At 50.5% G+C, this 18,376-nt stretch overlaps 1 protein-coding gene across 9 annotated transcripts in view; it reads right to left on the bottom strand.

Moving 5' to 3' along the window:
• The window catches only part of SORL1 (sortilin related receptor 1), a 168,506-nt gene that overhangs the window by 133,998 nt on the left and 16,132 nt on the right, over window positions 1–18,376 (bottom strand). For 8 of the 9 annotated variants that reach the window (XM_055548411.1, XM_055548416.1, XM_055548419.1 and 5 more), the window contains exons 2-4: window positions 16,654–16,770; window positions 8,491–8,616; window positions 243–404 (exon numbers count right to left, since the gene is read on the bottom strand). In XM_055548411.1, the coding sequence (XP_055404386.1) occupies window positions 243–404; window positions 8,491–8,616; window positions 16,654–16,770 (405 nt within the window). Of the gene's footprint in view, window positions 1–242; window positions 405–8,490; window positions 8,617–16,653; window positions 16,771–17,560; window positions 17,729–18,376 lie in introns of those variants that run through there. The other variant, XM_055548415.1, reaches the window with a different exon arrangement.

The raw sequence follows: 18,376 nt of genomic DNA, 5'->3' as shown, positions 1-18,376 counted from the left end.
ACCCCCAGGCCTAAGAGACGCACCCAAGCAGTGAGAAGGGCCTGATGTATAACTAACAGGGCCACGAGGGGTGTCACTCCCTGGCCGGGACGCAGACCAAGAGCGCCAGGGGGATATATTTTTCTGTAGCCATGGGAAGTGAAATGGTAGCTGCACAGGTCACCCAGAGGACAGGTGAACCACCCGGGCAGAACAGAAACCTCTGGAAGCACCACCTGACCGCGTTCCCGAAGCTCTCTTACCTGCTTGTTGGGGTGAGACCTGTCAAAGCCCAGGAGAAGGTTGGAGGCCTTGCTGTGCAGGAGGAGGTCGGCTGCCCGGAATGGGATGGAGAAGCCTTGGATGGTGTTGCAAAAGTCAAACGTGGTCCAGAGGTACTGGGCGTAAGCATCTGTAAAAATGTACTGCGAGGAAAGGAGAGGGGCTCAGAGCAGGCCTGGCCAGGCCCCTGATGCCCCCTCCTCAACCCAGTTTAAGTCCCCATGCATGGAAGGGCTGGGATGATGCCCTTGAATGTGGCTTTCTTGCCATCTGCTGCCAATGAAGAGACTCTGGTGCGTACCACAGAAGGCTTGGCAAAGGAAGGGTGTGGACAGGCCATGGTGAAGCCAGATGGTGCTCCTGTTTATCCAGGTAATGAAGCTAATCAAGCCTTTCCGTCCTTTCTTTCCACTGACTTGGCCTTTCTCACTCTTCGGGGGCGGGGGTGGGGGGGGGCAGTCACCAGTCATAGTCAGAGTGTGGCTCTAGGAAAGGGGACAGAGGGTTGCTCTCCAGACTGACTATGTGTGGACCAGCCTGCTCACTCTCTGTGCATACTCCGACAGGCCTTTCCGGGAGGATACCTGACATCACGCCCACCCAGGAAGCTGAGCTTCCCCGTCATGCCCCGGTGCCAGGTGCCAGGGCAGCTCTGAGGACTCAGCTGCACTCGGGCCAGCAGACTCACCCTGGGGCCCAGTGGGCGGGCAGGGGCCTCAGCTTATTTTGCTCCCATGTGGGTGAGCGACTCTAAACAAGTCTGGCTGGAGAGGGACTGCCGGCCTAAAGAGTTTTCTAGGGGAAAGGACCAAAGCAATTCCACTGAAGAAATGTGCCCTGAATATTCCCCATGGACCAGATGCCAGAGGTACCCCAGAGAAAACAGATGATGCTTCCTCTTAAGCACCTTCCAGCCTGATGTGGGAGAGAGCCACATCCACGGCCAACTCCAGTTCAAGGGGAAATGAGAGGAACTGAGAAACCAAGGACAGAGTCCTGAGGCAGCACAGGCCATAGATGAGCTGCGGTCGGGGAACAGGACACAACTCCACGGAAGATTTAGGCCTCATAGTGCAGGCAAGACTCCCACCGGGAAGGAACACGCCGCGGCCAGGGCAGTTTGACTTGAAGAACCAAAGAGGAGGGGAAACACAGAGCACTGGCATGACGACAGTCTTGAGGGCCCAAGGGGAACGCCAGGGAATGAGGCTGGCCGCCCCGGAAGGTGGCTGGACCTGCGCGTGCGTGCACACACACACTCACGGCTAGAGGCCGGCCCAGCTCTCAGGAGCACGACGTGGCTCCAAAGCCGACTGTGAACCAAACCTAGAGCCGAGGGACCCAGCGCCACCACCACCGGCCGGCCAGTCAGGGACGTCCCAGAAATCAATGATGCACGGGAATCAGGCCAAGGACTCGTTCCCTAATGGACCCCACCTGCTCCAGACCCCACTTCAGCTCAGAACCCGTTCAGCACTCAGAGCCCCAGCCTGCAGGAACACCCCGCACTTGTCTGCACGTGGCTGCCATAGGTTCCTGCTCCTGTTCCCTCCCGCTTGCTCCCCACATCCAGACTGAAAACTCCCTGGGCATCTGTTTTATGTGTTGTTTCCTCCACAGCATCTAATGTCAAACTCCAGACTCTGGAGAAGCCTAATTAAATCTCACTTTAAAGGGTAATAAATGCTGTGAGAGCAGAAACTATCCACACCACAAGCACAGTGATGAAAAAAACAATGATGACCCTAAAAGGACCATCGTAATTTGGGGTATAAAAGTGTCCCTCCCCCACTAGAAATGACACAGCCCATCTTCCTGCTCTGAAACCGTCTTTGTTACTGGGGGAGGGAATGTTCTCTCAGTTTCAAAAGTTTTCTCCAGAAGCACTCATCAGATGGCTGCCTGCAGTTGCATATCTGAAGACCTGGAAGTCACACGCCCGGTCACGACGTTCATGCTGACGGCTCCAGTTGGTCAAGGGCACTGGGTCTGCGCCAGGAAGTAGGCTGAACGCTCACACTCCTTGCCTCCTTTCACCCTCAGAGTGCCCACAGCACCTCCAGGCCGTGAGAGTGTTATCTCCCCTCTTACTAAGGAGGACACAGATGCTGAGAGCGGTCAGCCCCCCAATGTGACTAGGAGGCAGGAGCACACACATGAGTGTCCGGCTGGTTCATCAGTCCTCACCACTCTCCTTCCAACAACTAGAGCCGGTCATAGAGAGTGAAGGACGTCAGCAAGAGAAAAACAAACATCGTATACTAACACATAGACATGGAATCTAGAAAGATGGTACCGGTGGACATACGGTCAGGGCAGCAATGGAGACACAGACATAGAGAACAGATTTCTGGACATAGGTGGGGAGCGGAAGAAGAAGAAGGTGAGACGAATGGAGAGAGTAGCATGGAAACAGGTTCGCTACCATATGTAAAACAGACAGCCAACGGGAATTTGCTGCAGGACTCGGGGAGCTCAAACCAAGGCTCTGTACCAACCTAGAGGGGTGGGATGGGGAGGGAGGTGGGAGAGGTTCAAGAGAGAGGGGACATATGTATTCGTGCATGTGTGCTAAGTCACTTTAGTCATTTCCGACTCTCCACAACTGTAGCCCGCCAGGCTCCTCTGTCCATGGGATTATTCTCCAGGCAAGAACACTGGAGTGGGTTGCTGTACCCTCCTCCAGGGGATCTTCCCAACCCAGGGATCAAACTTGCGGCTCCTGCATTACAGGCGGCTTCTTTACTGCTGAGCCACTGGGGAAGCCCAGACATATGTGTGTGTGTGTGTGTGTGTGTGTGTGTGTATATATATATATATATATATATATATACACACACCCATGGTTAATTCATGTTGATGCATGATAGAAACCAACACAATACTGTAAAGCAATTATCCTTCAATTAAAAATAAATAACTTTTTTTAAAAGGCAGACTTCCCAAATTGAACCCATAGGTCTCAGCCTGGACTGCTAGGCGCAGTGATGTGCCTCCTCTCTTAATCTATTCCTCACACTCCCCTGGAAACCCTCTTGCCTTCTGGATACTGTCTCATCAACGCTCCACACCCCACCCCTGCCCATCTGTCTCTGCTTCTCTCTCGCCAGCTCCTCTGTCTTCTTCAGCTCCTTGCCCTTGGGTGACCACCTTGACTCCTCCATGCTCGGCTAAGACCTTGGTTTATGGTTCATCCTCCCACAAAGCTTCCGCCACTGCCTCCAAGAGCATGCTTTCCGAGACCCTCAAATCCCCACCTCCACCCTGACATCTCCCAGAAGAGTCTATTTCAGGTCCTTCTTGTACCTTCTCAGCACCTCCATCTGGATGTGCCAAATACTCTACTCTGTCCAAAACCAAATTCTTTGCCGCCTTCCCCCAAAACCCACTTCTCCCTCCACACATGCCAAGTCCTGCCCACGTGACACCTTGTGCAGTCCCAGCACTCATGTGAGGCCTCTTTCCCACTGCCTTCCTCTGGGCCTCCCTCTCAGTCGCCCCCCTCTTATGTTTTCCTCTAAAATGTTTTTCACCATGAGTGCCTTCGTTTCTCTTCCCAGGGCTCCTAGTGTGGCCTGCGGCCCCACTAGACACTCCGAGGAAACTGGGGGTCAGCACGGGGTTTTATTCATCCTCCTGGCTTCCAGGACCAGCAAGGAGTGTGACCCTTAGAGGGTGATCCTCGGTTTGGTCGGATGACTGGGCAACTTCACGCCTAGGCTAGCCATGGGCTCCCCTGCTGACCCTTCTCTACTCTTGCCCGTCCAGGCCATCCTGCAGCTGTCGGCAGACACATGTTCCTAAGAGACAGTATTCACAGTAACTCCCCACCTCGGACCACTCCACGGCTCCCTCCAGACCTCCAGGCAGAAGGCAAGCCGCTCCCTCTTCAGATGGGGCCCCAATGACATCACGAAGCCATTCAGTGCAAACTCTCCCCTCCCCACCTGCAGGGAAACCACATTGGGCATCCTGAAGCCTCTGCCCATGCCCTTCTCCCCAAGAGCTCCCACCAGCCCTGCTCCAGCTACAGAAATTGTGCCCATCTCTGAGGCTCCAGGCCTAATCCCAAGCACCTGCAAAGCCTTCACGTCTCTGGTCCCACCTCACTCGATCCCCAGCTCTAGTGACCAGCAGCTTCCATTGTGCCCTTAGGCACGTGTGTCTCCTACCTGAAGTAACCTTATCATGTGTCCACAGAACATCGCACTCTGCTTCAGTCCTGGGACTGCCTGGCTGTCAGGTCTGCTCAGGTGACCCCGTGGATTGGCCAGCAGGCAATCTGGCCAGAGCTGGGCAACTTCAGGAGCATTCTCACCTCCTAGTCTGTCTGCAATCACTTAATGTTCCAGAGGTGCTTCATCCTTTAGCTTAAAGCTACGTTTCCTCCTAAAATACAAAGACCTCCAGAAAGAAAACAAAAGACAGTACAGAATTCATCTCCATGTCAGCATAAGTGACTCTCTCTGGTTCTGAGTGGAGGAACCAGGAGCACAGTCAGAGGAGGCAGTGAAGGGACATACCCCCAGGAGGTGGGGACCAAGGGAAGAGAGGGCATGGTTCACCCTCTCCCCCAGGACCACCCTCTGGATAAAGACAGGACGCACTCCCGCATCAGTGGAGGCTGAGAAACCCGACTGCACGTCCAGACACGTCTGGACACTGCTGACTGGTCTCGGGTTCCTCAAGAAGCTGGTGGAACTGCCAGGTGGTCAGAGCCGCACGCTGGTCCAGGCGTCAGCACATGGGACCACGAAGAAGGAAGTGGGACGGCGGGCCGGTTTGAAAATAGACCCAAACTCTCACATGACCCCACAACCGCTCCATTTGCCTAAAGCAACACCATCTTTCCCGTTCTGCAGGCCACGCGCCCCCCCAACCAGACTTTCGTGTTCCCTTTCGTGACATCTTGACCTTTCCTAGCAGCTGTTAACAGTCATTTCAACCAGTTTCAATTGCCCTCTGTGGCAGCCACGGTGAAAACATTTGTGCAGAGGTGACTTGCCAGGACCCAGCACCTTTCGGGGTTGGGGAGTGGGGTAAGCAAAGCATTTAGACCTGGGTGATGTTTCTCAGGAAGGGGCAGGTCTGGAGGGGGCAATCTGCCTTCCAAGGCACAAAGGCAAAAGTAAGTGAAGTCATCAGCATAGTTAGAGTCACTTCCTCCCTGAGAGGTCTGAGGAGGGCTAACAGCCTCCTCTGGGCAATCAGGAACCCGAGGCCTAACCTCACTGAGCCTGCTCTGGGCCACAGGTCCAACCACCAACAAGTCCTCCAAGAAGGCAGCCCTCCGCACCAACTCCGAACCATCCCCGGCTCAGCCCCAGGAAGTCTGAGCAGCCCTGCCCTTCAGGGGACAGCTCTGAGGTCACGGGCCCACTGCTTGCACCTCACCCACAGCCCCTGGAGCTCCTTCACTGCAACCATCCCCCAGGTCTCCTCCCGTCTCGCCCCTAGGCCCTGGGCCCTGCTCTGCTGCTTCTGCTCCAAAGGCCCCAGATCCTCTTCCTGCACTAACCCCAACACCCCACCCCACGAGCCCACAATCTTTCCTGTCTTCTGACTCTTCCAATGGGCGGACTTAGCAGGTTGCTCACCACAACCTGAGACAAGCAGGAAGGGAGACAAGCCTGCTCACAGACATCTGTGCCCTGCGGCTGAGGTGACGAGGGCACAAGATGGGGCTGAAAACAGAGACTCTGCGGGGACAACCAGGCAGCTTCAAGGCCACAACTTCAGCAAGAGTTAATTCTGGGACACAGCTTCCCTGGTGGCTCAGATGGTAAAGAGTCTGCCTACAATGTGGGAGACCTGGGTTCGATCCCTGGGTCAGGAAGATCCCCTCGAGAAGGAAATGGCAATACACTCCAGTCTTCTTGCCTGGAGAGTTTCATGGACAGAGGAGCCTGGTGGGCTACAGTCCATGGGGTCACAAGGAGTCGAACACGACTGAGCGACTAGTACACACTAACACTTCCCTGGTGGCTCAGTGGTAAAGAATCCGCCTGCCAATGTAGGAGACACAGGTTCAATCCCTGGTCCAGGAAGATCCCCTGGAGAAGGAAATGGCAACCCACCCCTGGGAAATCCTACGGACCAAGGAGCCTGGTAGGCTACAGTCCATGGGATCACAAAGAGACACGACTTAGTGACTAAACAAAAACAACTTTGGGACAATGTGTAGTAATAATAGTAACAACAATACTAGATACATACAACCTCTCAAAGAAAGTATCCCAAGGGTTGTATGATTCTTGAGAGGTGGGGCCAAGGGTTGTATGATTCTTGAGAGGTGGGGGGCACACAGATGGATCCACAGGAGATGCAACCAGGGAAGGGAGCTGGACCCTGGGGCAGGGCTCCTCAACCACTCAAGGTACTGGGAATACTGGGAATCCGCAACCCCTGGCCTGCCTGGCCCCAGTGCAGTGGGGGCAGGGCACAGAGAGCCAACTCCCTTCAACACCTTTCTGCGCTTTTCCCCACAGAGAGGAAAACTCCTCTGTCACCCTAGAGTCAGGTTAGAGGGGCATCTGTCCTAACTGCCCCTCAACTTTGAGATCATCATGCAGGGGGCTTCCCTGGGTGGCTAAGATGGTAAAGAATCTGCCTGCAATGCAAGGATCAGCAGGCAAGGCTGATATCAACTAGAGGGTACCAGTAATAACTATTAAAGTTGTTTAAAAAAAAAAAACAACTGCTATGACGTCCTTGGAGGTCCAGTGGTTAAGACTCCATACTTCCAGTGCAGGAGTTGTGGGTTTGATCCCTGGTCAGGGAGTTAAGATCCCACATGCCCCGTAGCCAAGAAACCAAAACAGAAAACAGAAGCAATATTACAACCAAATTCAACAAAGACTTTTAAAATGATCCACATCAAAAAAATCTTTAAAAAAAAATTGCTTCCTGCTATACAGCAGAGACTAACACAACACTGTAAATCAACTATACTTCAATTTTTTAAATAAAATAATTAAATTAAAATAAAAACACAATTGCCTCTTGCTGTACAGTTGAGATTGGCACAACAAACACTGTAAATAGACTAAAATTCAATTTAAAAAAGAAATTAAACAAAAGCACAATTGCTTCTGTTAATAAACAGCCCATTTAAACCCATGAGAGGCCCCGTCTAAAGTCCCAATGGCCTGGCCCCTTCCCCAGGACCTGCCCGCAACCCAGCAATTGAAAGGTTAATGCCCGGCTCAGCAGGGTGGCCTTCAGGACCCAGCTCCCTTCAGATCCAGTCTGTTCTGATTGGTCAGTGCCCTTCCAGTGGCTAAATATTTTGAATACAGCCCCTGCTCGCAGACCACAGGCAACCTGAGAAGCCAGCGCTGGGAAGGAAGCGGGTGTGGGGTGGGGGAGGGCAGGGGAGGAGGGCAGGGGACCTGGTAAGAGGACCCTGTGGATTTCTCACTCTCTTTCCTTCCTGGGTGAGCAAAGAGCAGCAGCTACCCACTCCTGCACTTTTGCTGCTAAGGGGCTGGTTTTTCAGCATCCTTTGAAGCAACCATCCATCCCATCCTGGGAATGAGTTGGGGATCACTCGAGTGGGAGAGAAAGCAGCCACAGACAAGTCTGCGGGCTAAAGCTACCTAACCAGAAGGCTGCCTGACTCCTGCACACACACCCCGCTTCCTTCCTGGGGCCCAAAGCAATCTCAAGTCAAGGCTTCCTCCAAACCAAATTGCCCGGCTACCACTATCGGACCACAGCCCCGGGCCAGCCAGCTGGGAAAACAAATCAGGAGCGCCAGCAGTATCAGCTGCCCTGGTTTTCCTTTCTAGACCCAGTATAGGTTGGAGGGAAGGCAGTGCACATACACAAACACATGTGTGTACACACACTAGTGATGCCCATAAAACCAAGACTTTGGCAGCCGCCCTGGAAGACCTAGATTAGACCTCAGTGCAAGTCCCGGTGGATCCGGGCTTTTGCCACCTATGAGTCAGGCAATTTATTTGGCAGCTGGCAGATTTTCTGTGCTTTAACCTGCCTTTGTTTGTCTAGAAATCCTGCCTGGCCAGGAACCCAGCCTGCTTGATTATGCACAGTCCCGCCCTGAGAGTGACTTTCTGTCACCGGCTCCCAGGTGAGCAGAAAAACAGTCCTCAGACACCAGTCACACTGCAAAGATGCCCCAAGAGTCCCATCTCCCAGCCCGCCTCTAGTCAGCCACAGCCCCCAAAGACAGCCCTACACAGTCACAAGGGGTGACATCCTTACACGCTTGTTGTCCGCAGGGCTGTGGTAGAACTGGGCAATCACAGCTTTGCTGCTGTTCCCCTCACCGAAGTTCAGCTTCTCTGAGATTCTCTTGAATGACCTTCCGTAATCGTAGGACACGTACACCTGGAAGAAGGAGGCGAGAAGGAAGAAAAGGATCAGTGAGAGATGCGGCAGAAGGGCAGTTCCATCTCTGCTCGCAAACACGCCCCCCAGCATCCTGCATGTGGGTCCTGATGGGTCCCCAATACCATGAAATCACAGATGTGAAGACAACCCACAGAAAAGCAGCAGACGACCTCTGCGTCTGTCCCCACACTGGTGGCCTCTTTTCTGAGGCCACGATGATTCCCTGGAGGGGTGACGTGTGGACAGAAACCATGATAAGCTCCTCACCATGGCCAGGCTGAGTGTTTTAACAAATTACATCCAGAGGCCCAGACCGGAGAATGTGGTTGACTGAGGGGAAGGGATTTGAGAATTTGTTTTGCCATCTGTTGAAATGTCCCCAAAAGGTAATCTAATTCTCGTCCCTCTGCTGGGAAGTTCTGTCTTTACAGCATTCCAGAAGATTAAAAAAAAAAAAAAACCCTCATAGGTTTTCACAGAGTAGCTCCAGAGATATTTAAAAAAAAAAAAAAAAAAGAGGGCAGTGCTGAGTGACTAAACACGCATGGAGGCTGCATACAGGGTCCCAGAGCCCCGCTCCAGCACCCGTGTCTTCTGACCCCATAAGCAGGGGACCGATTCTGAGTTTAGGGGAATAGCAGCCAGGTCTGTGCAGGTGCCAGTGGTATTTATTTCTCTGCTGCTTCCACATTTCTGACTCCCCGGTAACCACAGGTATGAAACAGAAGGGTAACTCGTGTGCCACCCTCTCCACATGATGAGCTCAGAGAGCTCTCGCCCCCACCCTACACAGCAACCGCAATTATTAAAGCCATCTTACAGACAGGGCAACAGGGGCTGATGAGTCACTTGCCAAAGTAAAAGTAAGCAGCAATGTGGCATCCTGACCCCGGCTGCCTGCCTCTAAAGCCAGAAACCTGATAGCCGTACCACCTCCAGAAACGGATGGAAGAAATGGATGCTGTCAGATATTCTGACCCTAGACTTCCCTACCCCATTCACTGTGAAATTAATATAATCAGTGGGTTAAAAAGGAGCCTGACAGATGAAGATAATACTAACAACACTGACTTAGAACTGAGAAAAGCATTAAAAATAAAGGACAGGTGAGGCCCAGGAAGGAATGGGAACTCGGGATGAATCCCGTTGACTTCAGCAGCAACACATTCCGAGGGCTTCACACGAGCCAGGTCCTGAGCTAGACACCAGGCGTACAAAGACACAGCCCTTCACAGAGTAGGTGAAAGCGTCACTGCTTGTGAACAATGACCCCAGTAAACAATGAACAGCACGAGGTTTGTGCAAAGAAAATTGAATGCACACGTGGGTCATTAATATTTATTAGATGTCGAGGTTGGAAGAGCACAGTAAGGGTCTCTGCCAGTATCTGAAGAATCCCTGTTACAAACACACACGCTTAAATACAGCACACGATCCCAGCTACTAAACACACAGTAATGGGCTGCCGCAAAAACAGCTTCTGAAAGTCAGCAGCTTGAGAGCTCACAGATCACCTGAGAGGTTGGAAGAAAGTAGTACTTTCTCACTTCCACCCTCCAGGCCAAGAACAGAAAGAAGGGTCTCTTCTGACACTCAAAGTCACACGGCGCAAACTGATGGCTTCTCCAAAAGGGAGCTCGGGCCACTTCTAGCCCCAGCATCCCCTAAATGGAAAATCCACTCCGAGTCACATTCTCAGAGACACCAGTGTAATAATAAGTTCATATCAGGGCAGCATTTTTCAGTAACAATACTCTTTTGTATGAGCTTCCTAGGTGGCTCAGTGGGTAACAAATCCACCTGCGATGCAAAAGACAAAGGGAATGCAGATTTGATCCCTGGGTCAAGAAGATCACCTGGAAGAGGGCATGACAACCCACTCCAGTATTATTCCGGGAGAATCCCATGCACAGAGGAGCCTGACAGTCTAGAGTTCAGGCGGTTGCAAAGAGTCAGACACGCCTGAAGCCACTGAGCATGCACACAAGCACACTCTTTTGTATACATCATCATCTCTGCATCTTTAAAAACCCTGTTGAATGAGTTTCTTTCCTGCCCTCCATGGACCTGGAACATAGCAGGTGCTCAGGGAAGATTTCTGGAATAAATAAGCGTCATTATAAACCACAGAATGAGTAAACACACGTGCTCCATAAATGAACAAGAGTGAAATGAATGGATCCTTAAGCGACCAAGAGAACGACTACTTCCTTATATAGGAGATAACAGAATCTAAGACTCCGAGAAATGAACCACGAGTCCAAGGTCAAGCTGCTTGAAAGTGACAAAACCAGGACAGGTTCCTCCCAGCCCAAGCCCCGCTGACTTTCCACGCTCACAAGTCAGCCTTCTGGGTGAACGTCCTCCTCTGTCTCTCTGCTCAACAGGAAGAAAGGCACCAAAGCTACAGCCCGGCAGTGGAAGGAACGCTGGATGGAGGGAGAAACACCACCTTGAACAAAACACAGGGCCTTCCCTGGATTCCCCAACACACCTCCCACTGGTGGTAGAGGTGCAATCACCCTCCGACCAAAAAGCCCCTCCTTAACATTCTGGTCTGTAAGCAAACCCCATCCCTTTGGGCTTATACTAAACAGAAGTTACGACTGGGAATGCAAGGGTCCTTGCTATGCCTGCAGCTCTCAAACTGCTCATCAACCTTCCTTTCTCCAGGCTAACCAATTCCAACATGGTATTTTGATCCTATTCTCACAATTCTCATTCCTATTTGATCAAAGAATCAATAGGGCAAATGCAAGCTCGGGGCCATGCACAGCTATCTGCCTTCCTCCCAGAAGAAGGACCCTGGAAGGACCTCCACCAGTTGTTCGGATAAGAAGACCAAGCAGGTTGATGGCCTCATAGCATCCATACTGCACCCCCGTTGGTACATTCTGGGTTGGGGGTCTTTTCCTCGTGGCAGCCCTAGCCTGCTGCCTGGCTCACTGCCCACAGTGAACTCCAGGTGTTGTAGGGCAAACTGCCGAGGCTCACTCACCCTGTGCTTCTACAGTCGGTTTCGCATCCAAACACAGGTTTCTGCCCTAATTCATCCTCTCTGGCCTTGAAGGGACACAATTCCCTAAGAATTAAAACGAGGAAGGGTTTTTTCTTTTCCAATTGAAGTATAGTTGATCTACAGTATTATACTAGTTTCAGGTGGACAACATCAGTTCAGTTCAGTTCAGTTCAGTCGCTCAGTCGTGTCCAACTCTTTGTGACCCCATGAATCGCAGCACACCAGGCCTCCCTGTCCATCACCATCTCCCGGACTTCACTCAAACTCACGTCCATCGAGTCTGTGATGCCATCCAGCCATCTGTCATCCCCTTTTCCTCCTGCCCCCAATCCCTCCCAGAATCAGAGTCTTTTCCAATGAGTCAACTCTCTGCATTAGGTGGCCAAAGTACTGGAGTTTCAGCTTTAGCATCAGTCCTTCCAAAGAACATCCAGGACTGATCTCCTTTAGAATGGACTAGTTGGATCTCCTTGCAGTCCAAGGGACTCTCAAGAGTCTTCTCCAACACCACAGTTCAAAAGCATCAATTCTTCAGTGCTCAGCTTTCTCCACAGTCCAACTCTCACACCCATACATGACTACTGGAAAACCCATAGCTTTGACTAGATGGACCTTTGTTGGCAAAGTAATGTCTCTGCTTTTGAACATGCTATCAGGGTTGGTCATAATTTTCCTTCCAAGGAGTAAGCGTCTTTTAATTTCATGGCTGCAGTCACCATCTGTAGTGATTTTGGAGCCCAAAAAAATAAACTCTGACACTGTTTCTACTGTTTCCCCATCTATTTCCCATGAAGTGATGGGACCAGATGCCATGATCTTTTTTCTGAATGTTGAGCTTTAAGCCAACATTTTCACTCTCCACTTTCACTTTCATCAAGAGGCTTTTGAGTTCCTCTTCACTTTCTGCCATAAGGGTGGTATCATCTGCATATCTGAGGTTATTGATATTTCTCCCGGCAATCTTGATTCCAGCTTGTGCTTCTTCTAGCCCAGTGTTTCTCATGATGTACTCTGCATAGACGCTAAATAAGCAGGGTGACAATATACAGCCTTGACGTACTCCTTTTCCTATTTGGAACCAATCTGTTGTTCCATGCCCAGTTCTAACTGTTGCTTCCTGACTGCATATAGGTTTCTCAAGAGGCAGGTCAGGTGGTCTGGTATTCCCATCTCTTTCAGAATTTTCCACAGTTAGTGATTCCATATTTTTATAGATTATATTCCATGTAAAGTTATTAAAAATAATGGCTACATTTCCGTGTGCTTTTTTACTTTGTGGCTTTTTTACTTTATATATAGTAGTCTGTATCTCTCAATTCCATAACTAGTTTCTAAACTGCCAAAAGTTGCTAGTTAAATCAGTCTTACCTATAAAGATGGTCCTTTGAGGTGAACGTTTTAAAATTATTTCTCCTGTACATCAAAACTATATAATAAAAAGGAGGAGGAGGGGGAAAAGAAGAGCAGAAAAGGGAAGGGGAGGGGAAGAAGGGTTAAAACACCCAGAAAACATCCCATGTCTGGTGCCGTTCTAAGTACTTGATACCAGTGCTTCTCAAACATGCCTACAAATCACCCCGCAGGACACAGGTCAAAATGCAAACCTCAGATTCAGGAAGTCCCAGGGTAAGAATTGAGATTCTGCATTTCCAACCACCCTCCAGAAAATCCCCATGCTGCCGACCAGCATACCACCCTTTGGGGAGCAAGATGTCACAAGGACGAAATCACAAGATTTCTCATTGATGGATGAGAAAACCAAGGGGAAGTGAAGGGTTTGGCTGAAGGTCAGACAGCTGATGAATGGTAGAGGATTCAAACCCACGCGCTCAGTTCCCAGAGCAGGGGCTCAGCTAGACACCGGCTCCCATAGGCTACCAAGTTCTGCGCTGTGGGCAAGTGAAGGCCCTGCTCCCCGGCCAGCCCCTGGGGGCAGCAGCTGCAATGCCACACAACTCTGGGTACAAGGGCAGTGATCCCCACCATGCCTGATGCCTGCGCCGGGTGATTCTGATCTTCTAGTGGACAACATCTCTGGAAACTTCTTTGGTCAAATTATGTGGCAACTGGGGGTTATTTGGTAAAATAGGTCAGAAGAATGCAGAAATGAGAGGCAGGGACGATCAAGGAAAACAACACCTACAGTTTTCTTTCATCTCCAGACTTATCAAAGGAAAAGAAGGGTCCTGCAGGAGCCATGCTTCATGGAATCACTGGCCACAAGTTCCCAGGATATTATTTTGTTTTTTTCTGCTTAAGAGCAAATCTTCCGGGATTCCAACTTCCAGATCATCCCTTTTTTATACACTGAATATGTATGAGTTGGCCATTCTCCAACACTCCCACAGCTCCTGATGTGTATACATCCTTTACCTTCTGGACACTGATGGGGCCCTGGGAACCATGCTTCCTTCCGAGAAAATTTAGATTGTTACTACTCTGGCACCACCTACTCCTGCCTCTGAGTCAGAATTTATTTTTGAATTAACTTTTCACATCAGACCATCTCAGTTTCATCTGCCAATTCTTTAATGCAGCTGATATACTGATGAGAGAAATCTCTGTCATCCTGATTTATTATCTCCAAGCATGAAGTTTCCTTCCCACTTAATCTTAGTGTACACTTCATTCCAGAATAGGTTCTTGTTTCAAATGTTCAATCAGTCCTTAGTAAGAATCACCCAAATACTTAGGCAGAGTGAGAAATAGGTTTGGATGTTCTTGACACTAAGTCGTGTCCGACTCTTTTGCAACTCCATGGACTGTAGCCCTTGAGGCTCCCTCTGTCCGTGGGATTTCCCAGGCAAGGACACTGAGTGGGTTGACAGTCCCTTCTCCATTAGGTTTGGATAGACTGGCAATGTATGTAGGCCCACCCTTCTTCCTGGTTCATCCATGACTGAGGAGGGTCCCAGGATGTAGGTCTTTTAGTGCTAAAGCCAATGCTGGTCACCCTGGCTACATTATATTCTCACTCATTAAATACATGATCAGGTCATAGCCCCAACCCTCCCACACACATGCTAAGGAACCCCATGCAAATCACTGAATGCCTCTGGGCTCCTGTTTGTCCAGCAAAACAGTAGAAAGATAGGTCTTCACCTATCTTAACAGAAATACCATCTGGACAAAGAATTCTTAAAATAAACACCCTAAGGAGGATTTCTCAACACAGTAGGCCAGAGAGCTGCCGCCTGTGCTTAAAAGAGGTGCCGCTGGACGGTGACAGCGCTGAACACAGCGGGTAAAACTCTCTCGGGCCAACTGTCATCGATACACTGCAGTCTGTGCTTGCCAACCCTGATCAAATCTATAACTGGGCCAACCTCACAGCCCGGACAAGCTCAGCCCTGCCCCACATCACTGCACCCAGACCAGCTGTCAGCTGCAGTGGCTTCCCACTACCACTGCTGGGCACCCACCCTGAGCCAAGTTACACATCATCATGGCCAGTCCTTCGTCTGCCCTCTCCATCTGTGGCTGCCCCTATCTGACCCACTAGAAAACAGTCCCTGGGGCACCTCTGGTCCCCGACCCTGGAGCACATCAAACCCAGATGGTGGACACAGAGCGAGGGGCCCCTCAGAGACCAAATCCAGGCTCCAGAATTACAAACATGTCCACTGGGCTGATGGGACAGGGCTGGCAAACTCTTCAGGAGTTTTTCCCTGGCCTGAGTGCAGAGTGACCCAAGCTCCACAGTGGGGTTTTCTGTCCACAGCCTCACCCTGTGGCCACGTCAGACCCTGACCTGAGGCAGGCCCTGTTTCTCTTCCCCACAAGTGGTTGGGGGGGGGGGGGGCGTGGGCAGGGGTGTCTGGAGCAGGGGCTACAGACTGGGGACCCAAGGGCTCACTCTGGTCCTCATATATGTTTTACTTGGCCCACACAGGGTTTATAAAAACTACTCGTCAGCTGCCAACTTGTAAGACTCAGCAGTTTCTAGTAAAAATCCCCAACTCTGGAAAAAAAAAAAAAAACCTCACCTCTGAATTTCTCTCGAAAAATCAGATCCAGCCGCATGGCAACCAGAGCTGAGAGCTGATAACAACAGCCCAGAAGCTCCAAGTCCCTCCCACTTTCCAGAGTCTCTCATAAACTGAGACCAAGAAGCAAGCATCCATCACCACGCACCACGTTCAAATCTACACAGGAGACTGTTTCTTGAACCTGCATCTCTATTGAAAGTGGGAGAACGAAATAATGTCCCAGAAGGCTGCAGACTCCAAGAATAATGGGAGAGACCCTTCTTCCTCTCGGAGGTAAAGGGTGGTGTAAGCCTGGGGGCAGCTTCACCCCTGACCCTTACCTACGAGGCCCCTATCACAGGTCTTTGCGTTTGTGTTCCTTGGTCTAAAGTCTTCAAAGCACCTAGATGATTAAACATCATAAAGAGCCAACTGTGGAAATTAAGAGGATGAGCAATTCAGATTGGAGGACTCGCCCAACTGTAACGAGTTAGCAGAAATCAGCACAAGGAAAGACCAATTTGATTCCACTGGGCTCGGTTGCGACGGGCAGCTTTGCCCAGGAACACACTTCTGGCATTCTGCTGGGCAGATGCACGATCCAGATCACACCCTTGCTGTTGCTGTTGTTTAGTTACTAAGTCGTAGTTGACTCTTTATGACCCCATGGACTGTAGCACCCAGGATCCTCTCTGCATGGGATTCTCCAGGCAAGAATACTGGAGTGGTTGCATCTCCTTCTCCAGGAGATCTTCCCCACCAAGGGATCAAACCCAGGTCTCCTGCATGGGCAGGCAGACTCTTACTGCTGAGCCACCTGGGAAGCCCCCGAGCACACCCTACCATTGCACAGAAGTCACCACACATCACATGGGTCTCACTGTAACCCTGAGTGCAGCACGCTGTGTTCAGCAAATTAGGGTTATATATGATTTTCCAGATTCCTCAATTACTCGATATTTTGCCTGGCATGATAATAACCCCAGTAGAGGAGAAACAGGCACCCTGGCACCTCAGAGGGACCGCCAGAGCAACAACAATACTCACGTCACTGCTCTTGGGCTTCGCCAGTGCCAGGCTGTCCCGGGCCAAGGCCACGATGACGTTGCTCTTCTCGCCAGCCCAGTGGACCACCATCTGATTGTGGGAATCATTGAGACTAACCTGAAAGAGATCAAACCAACACAGGAATTAGGACCCAGGATGAGTGACGGCCATCACCATTCGAAGACTCTCAGGATTTCCCTGGTGGTCCAAACAATCACTCCTAAAGGAAATCAACCCTGAATATTCACTGGAAGGACCGATGCTGAAGTTGACGCTTCAATACTTTGGCCACCTGACGCAAAGAGCCGACTCACTGGAAAAGACCCAAATGCTGGGAAAGATGGAAGGCAGGAAGACAAGAGAATGACAGAGGACGAGATGGTTGGATGGCATCACTGACTCTAAGGACATGAGTTTGAGCTAACTCCAGGAGATGGCAGAGGACAGGGAAGCCTGGCGTGCTGCAGTCCACAGGGTCACAGAGTTGGATGTGACCTAGTGATTGAACAAATAAAAGAAACAATGGTTTAGACTCGATGCTTCCACAGCAAGGGGTACAGATTCAATCCCTGGTCAGGGACCTAAGATCCTGCAAGCCACACAGCATGGCCAATACAGAAAAGGAAAAAAAACAATAACAATAAAGCAAGACTCTCTCTCCCCAACTGTAACTCAGAAATGCCTAAGATGCTTACACCTGGAGCATGGGGCCAGGATGGCCTGTATTTCCCCCTCTGCTGACTCCACCAGATTCACTTCCCGAAGAAGAAACACTAGTCCTCTGCTATTTGGTGTTAGCCAGATTGCAAAAAAAAATATCATCTTCTCAGGCTCTCACTGGCATAACTAATAACTTGGGTTATTTTTGTCCTTTATGAAATCAATCTCTGGTTCCTCTCATACTTACTCCACATGTGGGACATGCACTTGTCAGATTTGAAACCAAAACACTGAAGCACCTTCCTCATTTAAAAAAGGGCACACGCCAGAAAGACCACATGCTTGCCAACCCCCGTCCATACTGGTTCTCTCTGGCCTACAGGTGATGTTGCTTATCCTTAGCTTGTAACAAGGAAGAACAAAGGAAAAACATCAGCTTTATTTAGTTATGAAGTATTCCAAGTAAGGAAATATCTTCCAGGACTCCACAGAAATGACCTTTGGCTTATTGCAAACAGTAGTTTCCAGGCTTCTGGATCTTATAAACCAGTAAAATGCAGATGAACTAGGCAGGCCAGCAGAGGGCTGGTTGGCCACCTCTATTTGGCCAGGTAAGGAAAAAACAAAACAGCCACTGTGACAAGGGCATGGCTGGCTGGTCTCTGAATCTCCTGAGGACACAGCAGACTGTTGCCCAGGGTTTACAATGGGGCGTGGAGCCCACACGGCCCCGTTTTCCCTCCCTACCCGCAGAATGCATTTAGGACCCCAGAGTCCCAGAGAAGAATGGGGCCATAGGACAGAAGGAGCCCGAACCCCCAAGGAGAAGTTCCTCAGCTCATCTTGAACTCCTAATCACAAAATGCATTCACCCCACTGAGCTCCTGGGACTCACCTGTTATGTGGCCACCCCTCACCCAAGCAACAAGCTACCATCTAGAATCACTGTCATAGTTCAAAGCAAGGACGTTTTAACACTGAAAACTGAGGACAGAAAGACTCTCAGAACCAAAAACAGTTTTTTTATGAGAGGCTTTGCTTTATGGAACGCTAACTCCATTCC

The sequence above is a fragment of the Bubalus kerabau genome, chromosome 15 (assembly GCF_029407905.1).
Source record: "Bubalus kerabau isolate K-KA32 ecotype Philippines breed swamp buffalo chromosome 15, PCC_UOA_SB_1v2, whole genome shotgun sequence".
Classification (NCBI taxonomy): Eukaryota; Metazoa; Chordata; class Mammalia; order Artiodactyla; family Bovidae; genus Bubalus; species Bubalus kerabau.
Note: the sequence above shows the minus strand (reverse complement) of the source record. Positions and strands in the feature narration are given on the sequence as shown.